Source organism: Eretmochelys imbricata, chromosome 5 (assembly GCF_965152235.1).
Source record: "Eretmochelys imbricata isolate rEreImb1 chromosome 5, rEreImb1.hap1, whole genome shotgun sequence".
NCBI lineage: Eukaryota > Metazoa > Chordata > Testudines > Cheloniidae > Eretmochelys > Eretmochelys imbricata.
Window position 1 is genome coordinate 12,511,992 of NC_135576.1, and position 23,193 is coordinate 12,535,184.

General features: G+C 46.6%; 1 protein-coding gene across 1 annotated transcript in view; it reads left to right on the forward strand.

The window, feature by feature from the left end:
• LOC144264992 (urea transporter 2-like) overlaps positions 1-22,647 on the forward strand; it is a 40,923-nt gene extending 18,276 nt beyond the window's left edge. Inside the window, exons 2-11 of the mRNA XM_077817075.1 lie at positions 975-1,134; positions 1,879-2,068; positions 8,579-8,707; positions 11,288-11,322; positions 11,419-11,480; positions 15,993-16,140; positions 17,003-17,137; positions 19,120-19,169; positions 20,118-20,893; positions 22,608-22,647. Coding sequence (XP_077673201.1) covers positions 990-1,134; positions 1,879-2,068; positions 8,579-8,707; positions 11,288-11,322; positions 11,419-11,480; positions 15,993-16,140; positions 17,003-17,137; positions 19,120-19,169; positions 20,118-20,893; positions 22,608-22,647 — 1,710 coding nt within the window. The 5' untranslated portion in view covers positions 975-989. The remainder of the gene's footprint in view (positions 1-974; positions 1,135-1,878; positions 2,069-8,578; positions 8,708-11,287; positions 11,323-11,418; positions 11,481-15,992; positions 16,141-17,002; positions 17,138-19,119; positions 19,170-20,117; positions 20,894-22,607) is intronic.
• Positions 22,648-23,193: the final 546 nt, after the last annotated feature.

The window sequence follows — 23,193 nt, forward strand, 5'->3', positions numbered from 1 at the left end:
ATTGTGTGTGTGATTAGGATCCTACATTCATAAAGTCTTTCCAATGACTTCAACAGGTCTCAGATCGGGCCCCTAGTCTCTTAAATAAGTGCTGAGCACTTTTGAAAATCAGGCATTCAGGCCTATAACCGCAAGGACATTTAGATGCCTAACTCACATTGATCTCCATGGGAACTAGGCACCTACATATCTTTGAGGATCTGCACCTACGACCCTAATTCAGCCAAACATATAAGCACACGCTTATCTTTACCCAAGGGAGTAGTGGTGTGAGGGACAATGCACATGTTTAAAGTTAAGCCTGGGTATTTTTGTGCTTTGCTGTATTTGACTTCATTTAAGTGATTAAATATGGACACGTGGTCCTAACTTTAAGCACTCACTTTTGAAGGCTGGAAGAAACAGCTAGACAAATTCAAGCCAAAAATAAGGTGAAAAAAATGTTAACAGTGAGTGTACATATCCATTGGAACAGCTTCCCAAGGGATGTGGTGGATTCTCCATAACATGGAATTTTGGGACAAAATCTTGGCTCCACTGACATCAGTGGCAAAACTCTCATTGGCTTCAATAGGGCCATGGTTTCACCCTTTAAATCAAGGATTGATTTATTTCTAGGTTGTAGCTGAACCACATGTTATTACTGAGATAAACTATGGCCCAGGTTATGCCTCAGGTAATTCTAGATGACCATGGTTCCTTCTGGCCTTCAGATTTATGAAACTATGAAAATCTTGACCTTGGGTATTGTGGTGAGGGGCAATACAGAGAACCTGAGAGAGATTAAAGATATGACCTTCTCTTCCAGTGAAGAGCGATACTTTAAAGAAAAGCAGATAGTTCCATAATAGACCACCTTCTCTCTAATTGCTCCCAGTTCCAGTGTGCAATACATACTAAGTGGCAGAGGGAATAAATAACAGACATATTGGGGCATCGTAATGCATTGTCTCCTTTCCTGAATTCCTTCAAAGGCTCTGAAAGCAACCATGGAGGGTGCTGAAGTCAAGATAGAAATGAAAGGGGAAAAGAAGACACAAAACCAGACTCCAGTGAGAAAATGTGGGAAACAAGTCTGCAAAGCCATTTGCTATATCACAGGAGACATGAAAGAGTTTGGAGACTGGCTTCAAGGTAAGCCCATTTCAACTGAGCCAATTTGAATACATCAGAAAAGCACTGTGGCTAATAAATAGCGACCAGCACGTTCGATCTGTGTTAACTAATTCAAGGATGAGCTGGTTCAATAAACTGCAGAACAGAAATGATAATACTGAACCATTCCTACATTGTAGGGGAAATGCCCCCTTGTGCAAAGAGCCAAACCAAGGCTCATCCACCATCCAAGTCCAGAGGGTGCATAAGCTGAAATTCACCCCATTGTGTCGGCCCCTCTGCAGAGGAGTGAATTTCATCTTGTGAGCGTAACAGAGGATGTTTATTTCAATGCTGGCTCATTCCTTATCATGTGCCCCTTTCTTTCCCACAGACTAATGTTTATCATGCCCAAACACCAGTGTGAAGTTAAATCATTCATCCATGGGTTTTGATCTCTCAATAAATCAGCATCAAGATACTCACCTAACCTGCCATCCAAGATGCAGACATCATACGTCAGCAGTTTGTATAAATCTGGCACCGTATTCTTTAGAATAGGGAATTCTAACAGCTGTGCTATTCATCTCAGTTAGTTTTCCAGCTGCAGACCATTATCCAGGCAATCATAAAATCTGAGTTGAATTTTACAGCCTCGTTGATACATGCCTTGGTTTTGCTGCCAAGCAGTGCGGCATCCTTGCATTTCTCCATGCGTTTCCAGAAAACCATCCTGGACAGACCATCTCATTTACCAAGTGTTTACAATGTGATCTATTTCAGATAAACCGCTCCCGTTTCAGTTTGTTGACTGGGTCCTGCGAGGGACATCCCAGGTGATGTTCGTCAATAACCCTATCAGTGGGCTTATCATGATTGTTGGGTTCCTTGTCCAGAATCGTTGGTGGACGCTCACAGGCTGTTTAGGAACTGTTGTCTCAACGTTAACAGCACTTATTCTGAGTCAGGACAGGTAGGTTGGTCTTGTGATTTAAAATATTGTGATAAGTGAGAAATAGGATCCTGATGTGCTGAGTAGCTAGTACTGCCTTAGCTTAACATATTAATAGAAAGAAAAAGTGCTTATATAGGTTGTTATACTCTGAAACATAACCTCTGGGGAATGCTGTCTTCACTAAGAAATACATTTTTCCTACACCTTCAAGGCCCGAGCTCCTGAAATCCTAACTGAGGCAAAACAAGCCCAGGAGTTAGGATAGGTGCACGCTGCAATAGACAAACCTGAGCTAGCTTTGGCCTAGCCAACTGGAATAACAATAACAGTGAAGCCATAGCTGCTGAAGTACATACCAGAGTGCTGGGCGGGGCTGTACAACCCAGGCTGCTATGGCTTCACTGCGGTTGTAGTCTGAGCTAGCTATATCATAGAATTATAGAATCGTAGGACTGGAAGGGACCTGGAGAGGTCGTCTACTCTAGTCCCCTGCACTCATGGCAGGACTAAGTATTATCTAGATCATCCCTGACAGGTGCTTGTCTAATCTGCTCTTTGAAATATCCAATGAGGGAGATTCCACAACCTCTCTAGGCAATTTATTCCAGTGCTTAACCACCCTGGCAGTTCGGAAATTTTTCCTAATGTCCAACCTAAACCGCCATTGCTGCAATTTAAGCCCATTGCTTCTTGTCCTACCCTCATGAGCGGTGGGTAAAATAGGCCAGGGGAGGCTAAGCCACCTTCCTATGGAGGAGCGCCGAACTGCCACCTTTGGAGAGCCACTGCTGAAAGGGTGCTGGGGCTATGGCCCTGCCCACGCTGCTCCTCTTACACCCATGTTCCGCCTCTTCCTCCTGAGGGCCCGCCGTCGCTCCCCCTCTTCCTGTCCCCACTCCTCCCCTTACCCAGAGACCCCACCCACCTGCCACTCGCACCTCTCCGCCCCCGGCAGGCGGGGCAGGTCTGGAAAGGGGGTGAAAAGGGGCCAGCAATGGGCAGGAGGGGATCTTGGGGGAAAGGGTGAAGAGTCAAGCCCTGCATGGATCCAAATGTATATCCATGGATGCAGATATCTGCAGATATAAATCGGATATCCGTGAAGCTGCAGGGCTGTACCGGGAACCGCAACAGCAAAACCAGCAGCACATCGGGCCGCTGCTACCAGGAACCCATGCCCTGTGCCGGCAGCTCTTCCAGTGTGGCTGAAAGGCTCCAGGCTCACCAGCAGCTGTCCCTGGTCGCACTAGTCTTGTCCAGGAGTGGGCAGCCACTTGCATGACTAGGGACAGCGGTTCCCAGTAAAGCCCTGCAGCTCCACGGACATCCAATTTATATCCGCATTCGCGGGGATGGAGAATGGGTGGGGCCTTAGGGAGAGAAGGCCAAGCAGGTGTGGGCCTCGAAGCAGAGCAAGGGGCATGGTCCCCCACTTCTAGGGAGTGTCCGGCACTTGCACACAGCATCCCCAAATGCAGGAGTCACACACCACCCATGGCTGTCCTCAGAAGTTAAGGAGAGCAAATTTTTCCCCTCCTTGTAACAACCATTTATGTACTTGAAAACTGTTATCATGTCCCCTCTCAGTCTTCTCTTCCCTAGACTAAACAAATCCAATTTTTTCAAATTTCCCTTATAAGTCAGGTTTTCTAGACGTTTAATCATTTTTGTTGCTCTCCTCCTGACTTTCTCCAATTTGTCCACATCTTTCCTGAAATGTGGCACCCAGAACTGGACACAATACTCCAGTTGAGGCCTAATCAGCACAGAGTAGAGCGGAAGAATTACTTCTCGTGTCTTCAGAGTAGCAGCCGTGTTAGTCTGTATTCGCAAAAAGAAAAGGAGTACTTGTGGCATCTTAGATACTAACCAATTTATTTGAGCATAAGCTTTCGTGAGCTACAGTGTCTTGCTTACAACACTCCCAGAATGATGTTTGCTTTTTTTGCAACAGTGTTACACTGTTGACTCATATTTAGCTTGTGATCCACTAGGACCCCCAGATCCCTTTCTGCAGTACTCCTGCCTAGGCAGTCATTTCCCATTTTGTATGTGTGCAGGTGATTGTTCCTTCCTAAGTGGACTACTTTGCATTTGTCCTTATTGAATTTCATCCTGTTTGCTACAGACCATTTCTCCAGTTTGTCCAGACCATTTTGAATTTTCATCCTATCCTCCAAAGCCCTTGCAACCCCTCCCCAGAGCTGGCCCTATACCGAATGGCACCCCAGGTGAGGAGCGTGTTTGGCGCTCCTCCCCCTCCATTAAACTTTTGAATACCTTATTTTTTATTGCATTGTAGCTCATTGCATGACTTTGATGCACGATTTGCATACATGATTTATCCCTGTCACACAAGACGATAAATTTGCACGCTAGGATCTGTACATCTGTATTTATTCTTGCCATATATAAGCAAATTTAAAAAATTGATTTCCTCTAAGCTTATAGAAACTTTTTAATTTTAAGTATAACTGAAATGTACTAACATCAAGAAATGGAAGTGTGCACCAGCACTGGGTGGACCGGTATCAAATAGTGTTACAGTAGGTGACAGCCTTAGAAGAGGTGGGGCCGGAGCACAGCAGCTACCTAGGAGAGCACCTGGTTGCGGTGGCTGCCCCTTGCCCAGGCTGGGCTTCCACGGACAGTGGCCAAGCAAGCTGGAGCCCCCCTAAAGTCCCCAGAAGCCAAGCCTGGGCAGGGAGAAGGTTTTGCCGCCGCGCCTCCCTGACCAGGTTCTCTCCCAGGCAGGTGCTGCTGCGCACAGAGCATGCCGGTGGGGGGGAGAAGGAGGGGGGGGTCCAGCTTGCTCAGCCTGTGTCCCGGAAGCTGAGCTGCAGCAGGGAGTGGGCTGCCGCTACCGCCCCTCTCTAGCCAGGCTGTCTCCCAGACAACTGACTAGGCTGCACCGAGCAGCAGCGACTGGGAGCAGCTCCGGCCCTCTCCCAGCCCTGGGCAGGCTGCCAGGGAGAGCAGCTGAACATAGCCGGGAGTGGAAGGGGAAGCTGGCACAGCAGGAGGACAGAGCCTCTCCCCCCGCCCCACAGGTAACGTACGGTGGGGTGAGGGGGCGGGGACAGTGCAGGGCCCCGGGCTGGGGTTTGGGCAGGGAGGAGACATGTGGGGAGGACACATGTCCTCCACTTTAGCTGGTGCCCCCCCCAAATATAGGGAGGCACCAGTCATCATCATCAGTCAAAGATAGGTTTCACAAGCCTCAGCTTCGAAAAGCTGCACTCATCACTCGCAACTGTGACCGGCACCGTGAGCAGAAGCCTCAAAGCTACCCCCAGGTTAGGAAAAGTGTCCTTCAGCTCTGCCTCATGAATGAACTGGAGAACTTGGAATGGAGAGTGCTTACCGTGTTGCAAAATGTGGCGGATGTTGTCCAATTCAACATAGAGGTCTTTATCATTGACATCCTAACATTACCCATGTGTCAGTGTCCGGCGAAGGTCCATGCAATTGTTCAAGAGTGTTTTCCTGTCCGCCAGCAGCTTACTAAGGTCATACAACCCCCCCCAGGTCATTTCATGGTGCTTCATTTGTCCAAACCTTTCTTTGATAGACACTTGAGCAGTGTCTATGAGCATGCAGAAAAACTCCTCTTGAATTTTATTTCCAAGCTTCCGATCACCTCATCTCTTCCCTCATAAGCAAACTGTCTCTGCTTCCAATGAATACGAATTTCCTTGAAGACAGGCTCAACTCTTAAGTTTTCTGCCATTTCTTTGGCAGTAGTGGTAGCATCTTCAAATCCATTGTCTCTGTAGGCCACTGTGAAATCACGGCAGCTTCTCATCAAAGTAGTAGCAGTCGCGATGTCCACTGACTGAGGTTTGTAATCCCTGGCTTACAACATTTACCTGGAACAAGATATCGTGCCAAACCACAACTGAGACCAGAAATTTGAAGTCGGTGATGTGGTTTGCCAGGCTTTACGCCTCATGTCAGATTCCAGCTTCCGCTTTACTCAATTGTGCCAGTTCCATCAGGGCATTGTAAACCTCAGTCACTGAGCTATCTCACTGGCCTTACACTGTCAGTGCGACTCTCCCAGTGAGTATCACTGATTTGTAACATTGTCTGTGAGGATCTTCCATCTGATAGTTGACGCTGAAGACAGGATGTATCTCCTTTGCAGTACTCTGGAGAGAGATATTGAATCTAATGAAGATGACACTGCATCTGACAGAACCAGGCTGAGGGAATGGCAGCCACAAGACACGAAGAAAGCTCTTGGATTCAGCGCACGGATCCTTGCCTGGACACCACTGTTTCTTCCCTTCATGTTTGCATCACTGTCATAGTCTTGGTCGTGGCAGTCCTGAAGCTTTATTTTATTCTCATTCAAAAGGTTCATAAACAGTTCTGTTAGGCCTTTTCCAGTAGTGTCATCCACAAACCAGAAAATGGTCTTCTGCTGGTTTTCCGTGTCTATGCATTTATTCAACTTGAGCCTGGACTTGATTTCCATCCGTTGGGAGTAGGCTGTAAAATTACCTGGTGACTTTTCATTGTGCTTCTGATCATCAGCTAAGTTATGCCAGGAGCTGTACCCGGAAAGCGCAAGCAACGATTTAGTATTCTGGTCAAATATTTTGCAACAAAAACAGAATATGTTGTCAGTTGATTTCAAGTAAACTAGCCAACACCGAGTCAGCTTCTCACCATTCTTTAGCACTCTTTTGCAGTGTGACTTTGAGAAGTGTCGCTTCTGCTCACTGACTGGAAATGTCATGTCCTTGATTTTGCCCAGCCCATTCAAAATTGTACGATCAGTATCGGCAGAGTTTAGGATTACTGGCCATAAAGCGGGATCTGATGTATCAATTTGTGGGGTGCAATTTTTCTCACTGCTGTTTCTGTCATCATGCAAGGCTGATTCTTCTCTATTGTTTCTCTCCTTTTCATGTAAACCAGATTTTTCTTTATCATCGCTCTCCTTTACACCGCCAGGAAAACTGGACAATTCTTCACCACTTTCCTCACATTTCCATTCCTTATCTTTAAGTAAATCTGCTAATTCCTTAGTAACAGGACTTCCATCATTTATGCTTTGCTCTTCAATTTCTTCTGCACTGGGATGATCACTAGTGCCTAAAGCCCAGTATGTGTTGTTCTGTTTCAGATATGTTCCCTTTGCCCCTTGCTGCAAATGAGATTGCACCTGAGCTTTTCACTTCCTATACTGAGCTCCTGAAGGCTTCTTTGGGGGCATCTTTTATTTTCTATGGGGGGGAAACAGACAGTATTAGGGAGAGCAAACATCTATGTTCCACAGTCTTGTTCAGCAGATATGAGGGGTTCAGGGTGCGGGAGGAGGCTCTAGGCTGGGGTGTGGGGGGGGGGGGGGAGTGAGGACTCCTGCTGGGGGTCCAAGCTCCAGGGTGGGGCTGGTGATGAAGGGTTTGGGGTGCAAGAGGGTGCTTCAGGCTGGGATTCAGGGGTTCAGAGGGCAGGAGGGAGATCAGGGCTGAGGCAGGAGCCTGGGGTGCAGGGGGGAGTGAGGGCTCTGGCTGGGGGTGCAGGCTCTGGGGCGGGGCTGGGGATGAGGGGTTTGGGGTGCAAGAGGGTGCTTCAGGCTGGGATTGAGGGGTTCGGAGGGCGGGAGGGGGATCAGGGCTGGGGCTGGGGCAGGGGGTTGGGGCCCGGGAGGAGGTCAAGGGTGCAGGCTCTGGGTGGCACTTACCTCAAGCAGCTCCCAGAAGTAGCCAGCATGTCACCCCTCTGGCTCCTATGCAGAGGCTCTGCATGCTGCCCCCTCCACATGTGCCATGCCTGCAGCTCCCATTGGCTCTGGTTCCTGGCCAATGGGAGCTACGGGGGAAGCACTTGGGGCGGGGGCAGAGTGCAGTGCCTCCTGGCTTCCCCTATGCATAGAAGCCGGAGGGGAGACATACCGGCTGCTTCCCGGGACACGCATGGTGCAGAAGCTAGCAGGGAGCCTGCCAGCCCTGCTGTATGGTGCTGCCAACCAGACAGTCAACAGTCCGGTCAGCTGTGCTGACCAGAGCCACCAGGATCCCTTGTCAACTGGGTGTTCCGGTCGAAAACCAGACACCTGGTCACCCTAACTGTGCTAGGCACTGTACATACACATAGTAAGAGACAATCCATGCCCCAAAGAGCTTACAGTCTCAATCGACATGACAGGCAGAGGGTGGGAGAAAGAAAGTATCACTTTCCCCATTACAAATGGGGAACAGAAGCCCAGGGAAGTTAAATGACTTGCTCCTTGTCATCAAGAAGCCTGTATCATAGGTGAGACTTGAATCCAGATCTCTCAATGAGTAGTCCAGTACCTTAACCACAAGACCAAGGACCTGGCAGCCAGGACTTTTAGAGCTTGATTCTTCTCTCACACTGGTTTTACACTGGTATAATTCCACTGGTACGCAGCACACCTGGAAATTACATTCCAGCACAGGAAGCAGCGATTCACAACAGGTGAAGGGACAGTGTTAAGTGATGATGCCTTTCAACAACAACAAAACCTTCAAGTCAATTGTCTTTCTCCCACAGATCATCCATAGCAGCGGGACTGCATGGCTATAATGGGGTCCTGGTGGGACTGCTCATAGCTGTATTCTCTGACAAGGGAGATTTCTATTGGTGGCTTCTACTGCCTGTTGCTCTTGTATCCATGACATGGTAAGTCGCACACTTTTAGGCTTCTGTGTTGTAGAATTTAAGGGCAGAAGGGACCACCAGATCATCTAGTCTGATCTCCTGCATATCATAGACCACAACACCCACCCACTAAACCCAACAACTGAAATGAGACCAAAATATTACAGCCCCCACAGACTAGACTCCTATGTGTCACAGGCAGAGAATAAGAGGAACTGAGGTGCACCGGTGCTTGGATTCTGATTCCTTCTGTTCCTGAGACATTGGTTGTCATATGTTGTCTTTCATTTATTTTAATAATATCTAATAAAATCATGCTACTCTTACTCCTGGGGGAATTCTGGGCCACTGTGCACATGCAGAATTTATGTCCCCCACAGATTTCTTTGCTTCTCTGCAGAAAAATGACTTTTTGACAGGGAAGTAAAGGGAAGCCGCAAGAGCGGTCATGCGCCCCTCCCCAGGAGCGCAGGCAAGTCGTTTCAGGCACCTGGCGCAGCTAGCAGAGAGGGAAATCACTGCACCAGCGCGGGGGTTGGGGGATGGGAACGCCCTGGTTGGTGGCTCCTAACCTGTGCCAGGCATAACTCCTCTTCTCCTGAAAGGAGCGGCTAGGACTGGGTCAGCCACACCCCCAGAAACCTCCTCAGGCTGCAGAAAGCTGTCACGCACACACACATGCACTTCCTGCCCCCATCGCTCCTCAGTCATGGGGAGATGGATCACTGTATAGGGAGCTGCTCCCCAGTCTGCCCAAAGCCTGCGCGTCCGGATCCCCCCATACCCAGATCCCCCGCCAAGCCTCACTCCCCCAGCATCCAGAACCTTTACCACCAATCGCCCACTCCACCAAGACTCACCTCCCTGCACCCAGACTCCCCCGCCAAGCCCCACCTCCCCACCCGGACTCCCCTGATCCCCACCCTCCCTGCATCTGGACCCCTACCCCTGCACCCAGACCATCCCCCACTGAACTCCCTGCACTCAAACACCCATCCTGGTGAGCCCCATCCCACCTGCACCTGGACCACCCGGACCCTCACCTCACTGAGCCCCAACCAGCTGCATCCACCAAGTCCCACTCCCTCCCTAAGTCCCCCACACCCAGACCCCCTCTGCTGAGCCCCAACCACCTTCGCCTGAATCCCCCTGCAGAGTCCAATTGTCCCCCAATGAGCCCCTGTGCATCCAGATCCGTCCCCCGCACCCAGACCGCCCACAGAGCTGCCCACACCCAGATTGCCCTGCACAGAGCCCTCTCACCCTACACCTGGATCCCCCACAATAAACCCCTCCACACTTGGCTCCTGCCAGGCTGAGCCTCCCCAGCCACACCTGGTGTGCCTGGGTGGAGAAGCAGAGCCCTGGGGTAGGTGGGGCAGGTGGGGCAGGTGCAGCCTCACCGCCAAGTCCGGGGCCAGGGCCGGGGGCTGCAGGGTGATCTCCCACCTCTGTGCAGCCAGTGGCCTCTGTTCCCCATGGCCACGTGGGAGCCTCCACATTTATTTATTGAAAAAATTTGCAACATTTTAAAATATTGTATTCAGAATTTTGGGGGAAGGGATGCAGAATTCCCTCAGGAGTATACCACACAGGTATTGGCTTCTAAAGCTGTGATTTTTTGCTGTCATTTACCTTTATACATTTTAGATTAATCCTTTCTCAAATAAATTCCCAGTTTACATGTAAATTCCATGTTTAACTGAAATTAATTCAATGTCCTCAATGTTAGCCATATGGCTGTATGTCAGTTGCCCATTGTAATGTGAAGAACAACATTATTTTCACCATTTCCCTGCCCTTGTAAACCATATTTTTTTCATTTATTCTTTTACTTGTATAAATGGGTATTGTAAAAATGTTATAAAAATTTACCAGCCCAGGCACAAAACCTACTCACCTGCCCTTAACCATGATGATGGATGATAATGAAAACAACTAATGATATTTTACTGGCCTATCAAACAACGATGTGCCCAGGCAGATTGGCAGTCATCTTCTGAACTCAGGACATTTTGCTGGAAAGGGCTGAAACTCATAGATTCTCTTGTCTGCCTGAAGATCAGGTGGCGAATTATAACCAGTTTTGTTGCTGTAACTCAAATGGTCATAGGTTTTGTCTATTGTTTTAATTATCCAGGGTCCCAACCCATAAGCTTGGATAGACTCCAAGCTTTCTCCTAGCTCAAGGCTTGGCTCTGGTCTGATTTGGGCCCCTCTCTAGCAATAATAAATTAAGGCCAGATCCTCAGCTGGTGTAAATCAGCTTCATTGAAGTCAATAAAGCTTCACTAGTTCACACCAACTGAAAATCTGTCCCTAAATATTTTTAGGGTAATTAAAGCAGGGAGGAAATCTGTATATTGCTGATTGCAATGCACAAGTATGGATGCAGGACTTTCAAGATAACCTGAAATAAATCTGATTGTATCAGAAGGACCTTTGGAACTCAAACAGCTCCTAACAAAAACCAAAAGGCATGAAGAGTATGCGTTTCCTAAATTATTTGTCAGGATAATGGACAGTTTTTGCCTGGCTGAGCGATCTGAGGAATTAATCTTCACGAGCTTCTAATGATATAATTTTGTTTTTCTCTTTCAGCCCTGTTTTCTCCAGTGCTTTAGGCTCAATCTTCAGTAAGTGGGATATTCCTGTTTTCACCCTGCCTTTCAATGCAGCACTGACATTATACTCTGCGGCCACTGGACATTACAACCTTTTCTTCCCTACAGTCCTCATTAAACCTATAACATCAGTGCCCAATATCACCTGGTCCAACATTGATGTGCCAAAGGTAAGAGTCACTAAAGAAACATTCCACGCCATTTACACAGTAGGCCAATAAACAGTCATGTCCTTTTATTTTGCATGACAAAGACAGAGCCCCAAAATACAATTCTGTATTTACATGGTAACAAGTAAACAATATGTAATACTTTACTATGGCAACTGTCTGTTTTGGTGACTTCAGTTTTAGAGTTGCCAAGTATCTTAAGCACACAACTGGACCTAAATACATGCTATAATCCTCAGTGAATTTCTTTGGCTTCTAGTAATCCATTACCATGGAGACATAGCTCCATAGTTTTGTTCAAATTTTCATGTAATGCCGGGATTACACCTTTGTATCACATATGATTAATATAGTCCATTAAGTTCTTTTTTAAAACCACCTTTCTGTTAAGAAATTGGCACAGACACTACCAGGATGGGATCATTAGAAACTCATATACAGGAGGACATCCAGATTTTTTTATAGCCAATATTTATGCTGGACCTACACAAAAACAATCTTTTATACTCTAGTGGTCCCTCTACTATTAACCAACCAGTTGTGCTGCCATCATTAATTAATGCCAATGTATAAAAAAAGCTTGTAGAAATGGGTATTTCCATTTTAAACTTGTTAAGACAGATAGGAAAAGGAAATCAACCTTTGCCAAGTGGAGAACAATAAAAACCAAAAAACCCCAATGATAATAGATGTTATTTATAAGCTTCTAACAAGAATTTAAAATATATGTAGAGCAATAAAACAAAGTACAACTCCACAGGGCACATCATCAAATGAGAGCCATAGAACTAAGTCAAAACTGCAAATGACTCTATATGTGGCTGGTGACCTCCCCAACACTGCAGTCCGTGCACTCCTCAAATGCCTATTGATTCCAAAGAGAATTTGGGGTGCAAAGGAAGGAACAGATTCTCTGCTGAGGGAAATGAGCAAAGCTCCTTTGAAGTGAATGGAAGGAGGCCCATTTATGACAGCAAAGAATGTGGCCTGGCCTTTACTTGGAAAATATCTTTATTAGAGACCACATAAACGCTGCTTCAGTGGAGATTTATTAATATTAAAGGAAAGAATTAGAAACATCTTCTTATCTTCACAAATGACTTGAAAGGTGAAAGAGAAGATCATCTAGAAATGCCAGCTGGCTACCCAAACCTGTAAGAACTATCTGCTGACAGAAAGAGCCGTTTCCATGGAACTAATGTTCACTAAAATGAGGCCTTTTGGCGGGCGGGGGAGGCCAAAGCATCAGCTTTCCATTTATTCTGGTATCGATATTTGAACACAACATCAGTCATGGGAAAAAAATGTCCGGTTGGTGACTTCGCCTTGCAATATCTAATACTTCAAAGGAAGTCTGCAGCCTGAAGCAGGAAAAGGTGAAAGCTGTCAGTGCTTTTGAACAGGTGACTACCAAGGCTCACCATCCACGTGGCTCGTTTCTGGATTACTTATTAACACATCCCTTGGTTAGGTTTGCACAGAGCGAAAAACCCTGCAGGACAATCAGAGAGTAAGTCACAGAGAGGCACGGTCAGTAGTGTCAGCCCCCGGCACACCCTGAATAGAATTTTCAGAATAACTGCTTTGTCGCAAAGTGAAAGGAGGCTGATACGTATGAAATCGCAGCGCCTGAATTTGACAGGAGGTCTGAAGGAGCTTTGGCCTATTTACACAAGGCTAATTTCTCTCCTGTGTAGATGAAACAAAAGGCCAAAGAGAATGTTGAGGTGCTGATCTAGAATGCTGAAATGCAAGGGCAGGGGAGGGACTAACAACAAACAACCTTCTTCAACTCCAGGGACCATGGGCCTGATCCAACGCTCATTGTGGTCAGTGGAAAGACTCCTATGGTCTATAATGGGAATTAGATCAGGCCTTGTGCTATCAGATGAAATGTAAAATCCCCAAGAGATCCAGGTGGTGGCAGCCACAGAACACAGACTGGCAGTAATCACTGGGAAAGCCTGAGGCCTGGCTTTGAAATACTTCACTGTTTAACGACAGGTTTCAGAGTAGCAGCCGTGTTAGTCTGTATTCGCAAAAAGAAAAGGAGTACTTGTGGCACCTTAGAGACTAACCAATTTATTTGAGCATAAGCTTTCGTGAGCTACAGCTAACTTCATCGGATGCATTCAGTGGAAAATAAAGTGGGGAGATACAGTGTGTATGGTAACACCCATTGTTTCATGTTCTCTATGTATATAAATCTCCCCACTGTATTTTCCACTGAATGTATCCGATGAAGTGAGCTGTAGCTCACGAAAGCTTATGCTCAAATAAATTTGTTAGTCTCTAAGGTGCCCCAAGTCCTCCTTTTCTTTCCACTGTTTAAGCTTCAGCTTTGCTGCCAGGACTTCACTCTGATTAAACTCTCCCATAGACTTTCTTATGGAATTTGAGGGGAAGAAGGGGGCCTTTCTGGTGTTTTTTCTACCTCAACAGTGTGCAGTGAAGCAGTTGCATTAGGACTGAGAGCAGCAGTTGCAGTAAGAGACTTAAGGAACTCAATCTGTTTAGCTGATCTAAAAAGAAAATCAAGAAATGTCTTGATCGTGGTGTATAAGTCACTTCATGGGAAGAAAAGGAGTACTTGTGGCACCTTAGAGACTAACCAGTTTATTTGAGCATGAGCTTTCGTGAGCTACAGCTCACTTCATCAGATACATACCGTGGAAACTGCAGCAGACTTTATATATACACAGAGAATATATATAAGGTGCCACAAGTATATAAGGTGCTTATACAAATATAAGGTGCCACAAGTACTCCTTTTCTTTTTGCGAATACAGACTAACACGGCTGTTACTCTGAAACCTGTCTTCATGGGAAGAAAATACCAGATAGTGAAGGATTCTTTAACCTAGTGGAGAAAGGCATAATAGGAATCAATGGCTGGAAGTTAAACCCAGACAAATTCCACTTACAAATTCTTAACAGTCAGGTTGATTAATTACTGGAACAAACTACTAAGGAAAGTGGTGGATTCTCCGTATCTTGATGTCTTCACATCAAGACTGGAGGCCTTTCCTAAAGATAGTGTTTAGTCAAACACAAGTTACTGTGCTCAATTCAGCAGTAATTGGATGAAATTCTATGGTCTGTGATAGAGAGGAAAGCACACTAGATGATATAATGATTCCTTCCGCTCTTAAAATCTATGTTTCTATGAAGATCTGCTCCATAAAGGAGGACCCAGCACAGATAAAGTCAAAATCCTATCCTCTGTGCATCATGGTTAAAAATTACATGGCTCATCACAGGGGTTAAAGGAAGTGGGTGGCGAGGAGTGTGGCCATTCCCTATGGAAAATCCCTGTAGAATTTAATAGATACATTTTCTGTGAGTATTTTCTACTGAATTCTATAGGATGATCCAAAACTACATCCAGGCTATAGAATTTTGTAGGCTGATTAAAAAATAAACTATTAACAAGTTGTTAGAGTGACAAGGTGGGTGAGGGAATATCTTTTCTTGGACCAACTTCTGTTGGTGAAAGAGACAAGTTTTCAAGCCACACAGAGCTGCTTCTTCCTCCCCCACCACATCTCTCTAATATCCTAGGACCGACCTGGCTACAGCCACACTGCATAGAAACAAGTTGGCATTTTTATTAAATTCTATAGGTATTTGGAGGGCTTTTTATTGAATCCCATTAGTTTAAATTATACAGGATCTTTCCATTATTGGGGGTACAAGTCCAGTGCAGATTCATGGGGCCACAAAATGAGTGGAGGGGGGGGCGAATGTGGGCTCTATCTGCTACTCCAATCCATAAGCACTAGTAGTGCCCTCCTCTCAGATGCATAAGGCCCTAGAAGTGAGGATTTCTTCCTCCTAATCCCTGTGTCCTTACTATGGGAAATCCCCGTTTATTTGGTTTTGTTTGTATGTTCAGAAAAATGAAATAACGAACTCTATAACAAGCTGAGACACAAAATGGGTGAGGTAATATCTTTGGACCAATTTCTCTTGGTGAAAGAGACAAGCTTTCAAGCACCACAGGGCTCTTCCTCAGAACTAGGAAAGGTAATCAGAGGGTACGTCTACAATGCAGTTAACCACCTTCAGCCGGACCCAGTCAGCTGATTCGGGCTGTGGGGCTGTTTAATTGCCATGTAGACATTTGGGCTCTGAGATCCTCCTGATTTGTGGGGTCCCAGCGCTCAGACTCCAGCCCAAGCCTGAAAGTCTACACTGCAATTATACAGCCCCATAGCCCAAGCACCCCTAGTCCAAGTCATCAGATCTGGGCCAGCCATGGGAGTTAAATTGCAGTGTAGACATACCTCAAGTGTCACTGAGAAATACAAGGTGGAACTGATTGTTAAGCGTAAGAAGTTAACACATGTGGCAAGAAAATATTCAAAATAAAGTGGGCATTAACACCTCAGAAGTAGGTCCAATAAAAGATATTACCTCACCCATCTTGTCTCTTTTATATTCTGGGACCAACATGGCTACAACAGCACTGCAAATAATATATACTAACCGCTCCTTTTAAAATGTCTATAGCTGCTACAATCCATTCCAGTCGGTGTCGGCCAGGTGTACGGCTGTGATAACCCCTGGACTGGTGGCATCTTCCTGATTGCTTTATTACTCTCCTCTCCTCTCATTTGCTTGCATGCTGCAATTGGATCAACAGTGGGGATGCTGGCAGGTATTACAGACTATTTCTCTCTTACAGATGTCATACACGATCACTTAATATGAAAAGAATTAAAGCCGGTGGAAACATTTGCAATCTATACATGGTTTTCCTCATGGAAAATGGCTTTTTTGACAAAAATGAAAACTTTTCCAAAAAGCGTTTTGGTTGAAGTTTTGCTTTTTGGAAAAAAAAAAAAACATTTTGTTGCAGTGAGAGGGGAAAGCCACTTTCACTTCTCCTCTCCTGTTTCTCAATGGACAAACAGTTTTAAAAAAAAAAGTGAGAGAAAGAGAGCAAGAGAGAGAGAGTGCAAGTGATTTTTACAGACCAAAATGAAACAACATTTTTCAAATATCTTTTTTAAAATTTTGTTTAGAAATTTTTCATTGAAAACTTGAAATATATTTTGTGGTAAAGTTCAAATAAAACAAAAAAATGTTCAAGAAATATACCAATCTTTTTGACCAGCTCTACAAAGAACAAGAGATTTCTGTGGTTCTGAAATGTAGGGCTGCTAGGCCCAGATTCACAAAGGTACCTAGATGGCTAACTTCCCCTGGGAGTTAGGTGCCTAAATACCTTTGTGAATCTAGGCCTCACGGTCCAAATCTGCCTTAATTCATCGGCTGCCAGTGAGGTCATAGAAGACAGGGATTCTGTCCTCAGTTACCCAGGAAGTCCAGAGTAACTCCACTGGCTTTGTTGGTGTAACTCTGGATTTACACCAGTGGGAATGAAACCAGAGCTTGGCCCAATGGGAGTGATACCCCTGAGCGCAGAACTGAACCCTTTATAAGTCTGATTCATTCTAATTCTTAGCTTCTTTTATTCCTTAAGCCCAGCAGTGACATTTTTCTGACTTTCTTTACAGCACTGAGCCTAGCAGCACCTTTTAGCAATATCTATGCTGGCTTGTGGAATTACAACAGTTGCCTCGCATGCATCGCTATCGGGGGCATGTTCTATGCTCTGACATGGCAGACCCACCTGCTAGCAATTGCCTGTGGTATGTACCTGATGGGTGTCTATTACTGGGGTGATTCCTTCTGAAAATGAAAATACAGGAGGCTTTTGTACGAGAGAGGGGTGAAGCCACAAAGTTCACAGCTAGGTCTGCAGATGAACTTAGGCAAGGCTGAAGATTATTTCCGTCAAAGGTATTGATTAGGAACCATCCCTATAATTTATGCTATCAAAACAAAAATGATACCTTTGCCTTCTGCCATGCCAAAGGAAACATCCTTCAAGAGCTGTTTACCTAATGACTCTATGACTTATCACTAGATGTTCTGATGTATAAAATGTATCTATTCAGTGCTCTTCAACATGTCATGCTGGTATAGCTGAAACTAGGGATGGACCCAAACTATTTCCCCAGATATGGACATGCCTAAACTCTGGAGACAATCAGCACCAGACTGCTCCATATCCATCTCTACCTGAAACTACATTGCACAACTTACTATCCCTATTTAAATGGAGAGTGGAATTGTGAGTTAGCACAGAGTTCTTGATATGCCTTTATAAAGCAATTCCATGTCAGGTTTCAGTATATCCGCATCAGGAATGGACCCTTTTCTCATTCAACAAATGAGATTTGATTTCTTCACTGGCTTCACCCATTATAGTCTGGCTGTATCCTATAGACAGAAGAGATACAGGGGGGAACAGTGTTTTCCATACCAGCCTTCGTGGTGCATCCTTGCATTTTCAGCAGACATGTTTCCAATGATTCTCTCTCCACAGTCACACTCTGAGACTTAGACTCATAGATATTAAAGTCAGAAGGGACCATTATGATCAGCTAGTCTGACCTCCTGCACAATGCAGGCCACAGAATCTCACCCACCCATTCCTGCAATAGACCTCTCACCTATGTCTCAGATACTGAAGTCCTCAAATCATGGTTTAAAGATTTCAAGGTGCAGAGAATCCTCCAGCAAGTGACCCGTGACCCGTGCCCCATGCTGCGGAGGAAGGCGAAAACCCCCCAGGGCCTCTTCCAATCTGCCCTGGAGGAAAATTCCTTCCCGACCCCAAATATGGCGACCAGCTAAACCCTGAGCATGTGGGCAAGATTCACCAGCCAGATACCCAGGAAAGAATTCTCTGTAGTAATTCAAATTCCACCCCATCTAACATCCCATCACAGGCCATTGGGCCTATTTACCATGAATAGTTAAAGATCAGTTAATTGCCAAAATCATGTTATCCCATCATACTTGTAAACTTTAAGGCCAGAAGGAGCCGTCATGATCATTTAGTCTGACCTACTGCTCACCTCATGAACCTCACTCACCCACTCCTGTAATATGCCCATAACCTCTGGCTGAGTTACTGAAATCCTGAAATCTTGATTAAAAGACTTCAAGTTACAGAGAAGCCACTATTTACAGTAACTCAAACCAGCAAGTGACCCACACTATGGAGGAAGGTGAAAAAAATCCCAGTGTCTCTGACCTGAGGGAAAATTCCTTCCCAATCCCAAATATAGCAGTCAGCTGAGACCCTGAGACAAGGTCATTAATTAACATGTTAAATAAGATTGGTGGCAAGTCTGATCCCTGAGGAACTCCACTAGTAACCTCCCTCCAGCCTGATAGTTCATGACCCATTGTAGACTCCCATTTAACCAGTTCCTTAACCACCTTTCAATTCTCTTATTAATCCCCATCTTCTCCAATGTAACAAATAATACCCCATGTGGGACTGCTTTCCTGAAATCCAGGTAGATTAGATCTTTTCGTTGTTTCGTTTCTATTGCTGGGCATGAACTATTGTGCCTTTTGCACGGTTGGAAGGAGCACACACTTTCTGTGAAAAGAAGAGTTCAGAATGAGACTAATCCTTATGCTCTCATGAATGATACGAGGAGGGGATTGTACAGTGCAGTGGTAGGTCTTGCCCAAAACCGCTGTCCTTACTCGTTTCTTCAGTGCTGTGAGTAATCTTATTTATCAGGAATTGTCTGTCTGTCTCTTTTCACAGCATTCTTTTGTGCTTACCTGGGAGCAACTGTGGCCAATATGTTTTCTGTGGTAAGTTTTTAATAGCTCGGGGCCAACTAATAGGGAAGTGAGATGTGTTTCCAAAGACAGATTTAAATCCTTGATATTTAGTTTCCTAATCTCCAGTGTGGTATAAACAGGTTATATGAATAGAGCCAATCCATCCCATTGAGAAGGCATCCCTCAAGCCCGCCAGAGCTGGAACAGGTTTTGCCACATGGGACAGTTGCAGTGCTCAGTAAAATATATTATAAATAACTTCGAACTTTTCATCTTCAAAGTGCAGGCCCTACATTAACTAATCGTCCCTCAATATCTCCACAAGGGAGGGATCATTAGCCATATTTTACAGCTGAAGACACTAAGGTCCCACTCATCAAAGGTATGTAGGCGCCTAACTCCCACAATGGGAATTAGGCACCTGAATGCCTTTGAGGACATACGACTAAGTGACTTGCCCAGGTAGACCACCTTAAGGACCGAGCCAGAGATTGATCCAGATGGCCCTCAATTTGCAAGGAAGCCAGGTCCCTTTGGGATTTGTCATGATGATGATGATGAGGACAACAACTGGCCCCGGTCCCCAAAAGGCGTTGGTTCAAGAACCAGGGCAGAGTTAATTTTCTGGCTTCTACTCCTGCATTCATATCTATAGCCTGCTGGCCACATTCTGCCCTGCTTCACACTTGACCTCACTGGAGTTGCATAGATGTGACAGAGGGAAAGATTTAGTCATATACCATTCTCTGTGCAGCCCGTACTCATTTATGTGACCGGTCCCATAATGTTGTTACCATCCCACAAGCAAATGGCTATGCTTTGGTAAAGAGGAAAAAGGCAGCTACCCACTTGGGAAACAAGACTCCCCTGAGAAGGCTCATTGCGGACCACCTAGCTTTGAATTATGTTTAAGGCTGGAGGATTAAGTTAAGGAGGATCATAGAATGATTAAAATGATGAATATTCTCTTCTTTTCAGTTTGGATTACCATCATTTACCTGGCCTTTCTGCTTGTCTGCACTCACCTTTCTGTTACTAACCACAAACAACTCTGCCATCTACAAGTTACCTCTCGCCAAAGCCACTTACCCAGAAGCCAACCGAGTGTATTACCTCACAATGAAGAAGCAGTACCGGGTTTACCATAGCTCCAGTGGCACCATGGCACCGGGCCCAGACTCAGAAGGGGCCCCAGCCAGCCTGATCCCCCAGCCAGCTGAGCCGGCCAGGAAAGCTGCACCCACCCATGCTCCACCCTCGCCCCACCACTTCCCACCCCTGCTCCGCCCCAGCCCCACCCACACTCCACCCCCTTCCCTGAGCTATGCATCATGGGGGACTGCAGCAGGGGTCAGGCCCACCCTGCACTCACCGGGCACCGGGAAGTGGAGCGACCCGGCCCCAGCCCGCTCCACTCTGCCGGCTCCCAGCCGCGCCGCCGGTGAGTGCTGGGGGAAGGTTCCCCCCTACCCCCCAAGTCCCAAGGCTGGGAGCCAGGGGAGCAGAGCGGATCAGGCTGGGGCCGTGTCACTCCACTTCCTGACGCCCCATGAGTGTGGGGTCGGGCCCGCCCTGCAACCGCCGGCCGGCAGGAAGTGGAGCGACCCGACCCCAACCCGCTCTGCTCCGCTGGCTCGTGCTGGGGGGCGGTTTCTCCCCTGCCCCCCAAGCCTGGGGAGGAGATGGAGCAGTGGGGAAGGGGCATGGGATGGGGAAGAGAAGGGGATAGGGGAAGCGGGGGCAGGGAGGAAGAGGCAGGGGGGAACGAAGGGGATGGGATGGGGAGGAGATGGAGCCGTGGGGAAGGGACATGGGATGGGGAAGAGAAAGGGATAGGGGAAGCGGGGGCAGGGGGAAAAGGCAGTGGGGAAGGAAGGGGTGGGGTGGGGAGGAGATGGGGCAGTGGGGATGGGGAAGAGAAGGGGATAGGGGAAGAGGGGGTGGGGGGGAAGAGGCAGGGGGGAAGGAAGGGGGTGGGATGGGGAGGAGATGGAGCAATGGGGAAGAGGCATGGGATGGGGAAGAGAAGGGGATAGGGGAAGTGGGGGTGGGGGGAAAGAGGCAGGGGGGAAGGAAGGGGGTGGGGTGGGGAGGAGATGGAGCTGGGGGGAAGGGGCATGGGATGGGGAAGAGAAAAGGATAGGGGAAGCGGGGGTAGGGGGGAAGAGGCAGTGGGGAAGGAAGGGCTGGGGTGGGGAGGAGATGGAGCAGTGGGGAAGGGGCATGGGAGGGGGAAGAGAAGGGGGTGGGGCAAGCAGGGGCAGGGGGGAAGCTAGAGCCCAGCATGCGGCATCCCCTTGGCAGAAGCTGGGCTCCCCTGTTCAGCAGGCCCATCAAACCCTCACCCTGACAAGCCCCACCTCCCCTGCAGCTGTACCACCCCAATGCACCCCTCCCCAGAAACCCTTGCTACTGAGCCCCAATCACCTGCACCTGGACCCTCATCCAAATGAACCCCACCTCCCCTGCACCAACCCCCCCGATCCTGCTGAGCCCCAAACACCTTCACCTGGATCCCCTGCAGAGTCCCGTTGCCCCAGCACTCGGAACCCCCCCGCAATGAGCTTCTGTGCATCCAGATCTCCCACTAAGCCACTGACACCCAGATTGCCCCACAGAGAACTCTCTTACCCCCACCTGGATCCCCCCACACAAAGTCCCTCTGCACTTGGATCCTGCTGCCAGGCTGAACCTGCTCCCCCACACCTGGTGGGTGTTTATGAGGTATGAGGGGGGCCACATGGGAGAGAGCAAAAAGATATTGAAAATGTAACAAGTGGGCAATGGAGGCTGATACCTTGGGCCTACTGGGGGCAAGAGTCAGCATCTTGAAACTGAATGAAAGATGCGAGGTAGGGTGAGGATAAGCTGTGAAGGGCCTTGAAAGTGAACGCAAGTAAGTCAAGTGCCAAAAGAGAAATATTCAAGGTGACTAGGCAGTATTTTTCTGAAAATTTTTTATTGATTTTTCAAACTGGAATATTTAAATATGAACAATGCTTCAAAAATCACTTGAAAAATGATACCGTTTGCCATGCTTTACTTGCTAAAGCTCTGCAGAGCATTTTGTGGTGTTAATAAAAAATAGCACATCTAGGTTTCAGATATGCATTTTCTTGCTCTGTTTAGTCACAGAGTTTTCTCAAAGGTACATATTGTTTAAGTGATCTTAAAGGTAGCAAACAGACCAAAAAGAGCTTGAAGACGTAAGTTCTATGTGAAGACAAGCAACAGGAAAATCAGTGGCTTTTCAGATTTTTAGGAGACTGTAACCAAAGCCTGATGCAATATTTAGGGTTTGATTTTACAACTCAGCCCCTATTTTAGCTCATGCAAATTTACATCTTCAATTAATTGCCTCTACATTAGAACAATGCCACACAAATCAATTAGTAGATGCACAAGTGCTCGCTTTTGCACCTGCAGCTGTGAGCACAGGTAACTGAAGGCCCAGTTTTGTGCCTGCAGACCCGGAGGCCGGGATGAGGTCTTTAATATCAAGGCATAAGAGTCCAATCCAATTCTCTTGCAAGTCAACAGGTCCCTTCAGTGGGTATTGGATTGGGTCATATTTTGTCCTGAGCATGTGCATGTTTATATTTCTCTGTATAGCTGTATTCCTGTGGAAAGTGTTAGCTCTCACTGTCTGAACTGAAATCTACCTTGTCAAGGGAATCTGCAACAGAGAAGGTAAAAACCACAGAGGACAGGAGAAGACCAGATTTCACTGATATTGCAAAATCTAGAGCATTATATGGCGTATACATTTTAAGGGCCTGATCCTCAGGTGGTGGAAATCAGCCTCATTGCACTGACTTTAATGGAGTTATTTCAGTTTATACCCACTGAGAATCGGGGTTGTTATAGCAATACTGAAGCAAGTCAATCAGAAAAAAATAGAGATGAAGTGTCTTCTTAAATCATTCATAAGATCCTGTATGTCGCTGGCAGTGAACTGTGCCTTAGACGATATATATCAAATACAGAACTGGCATTTGTCTCACTATGACAAATAGTCTACTCCACACTGTGCATATTAGATAGACTTTAATTT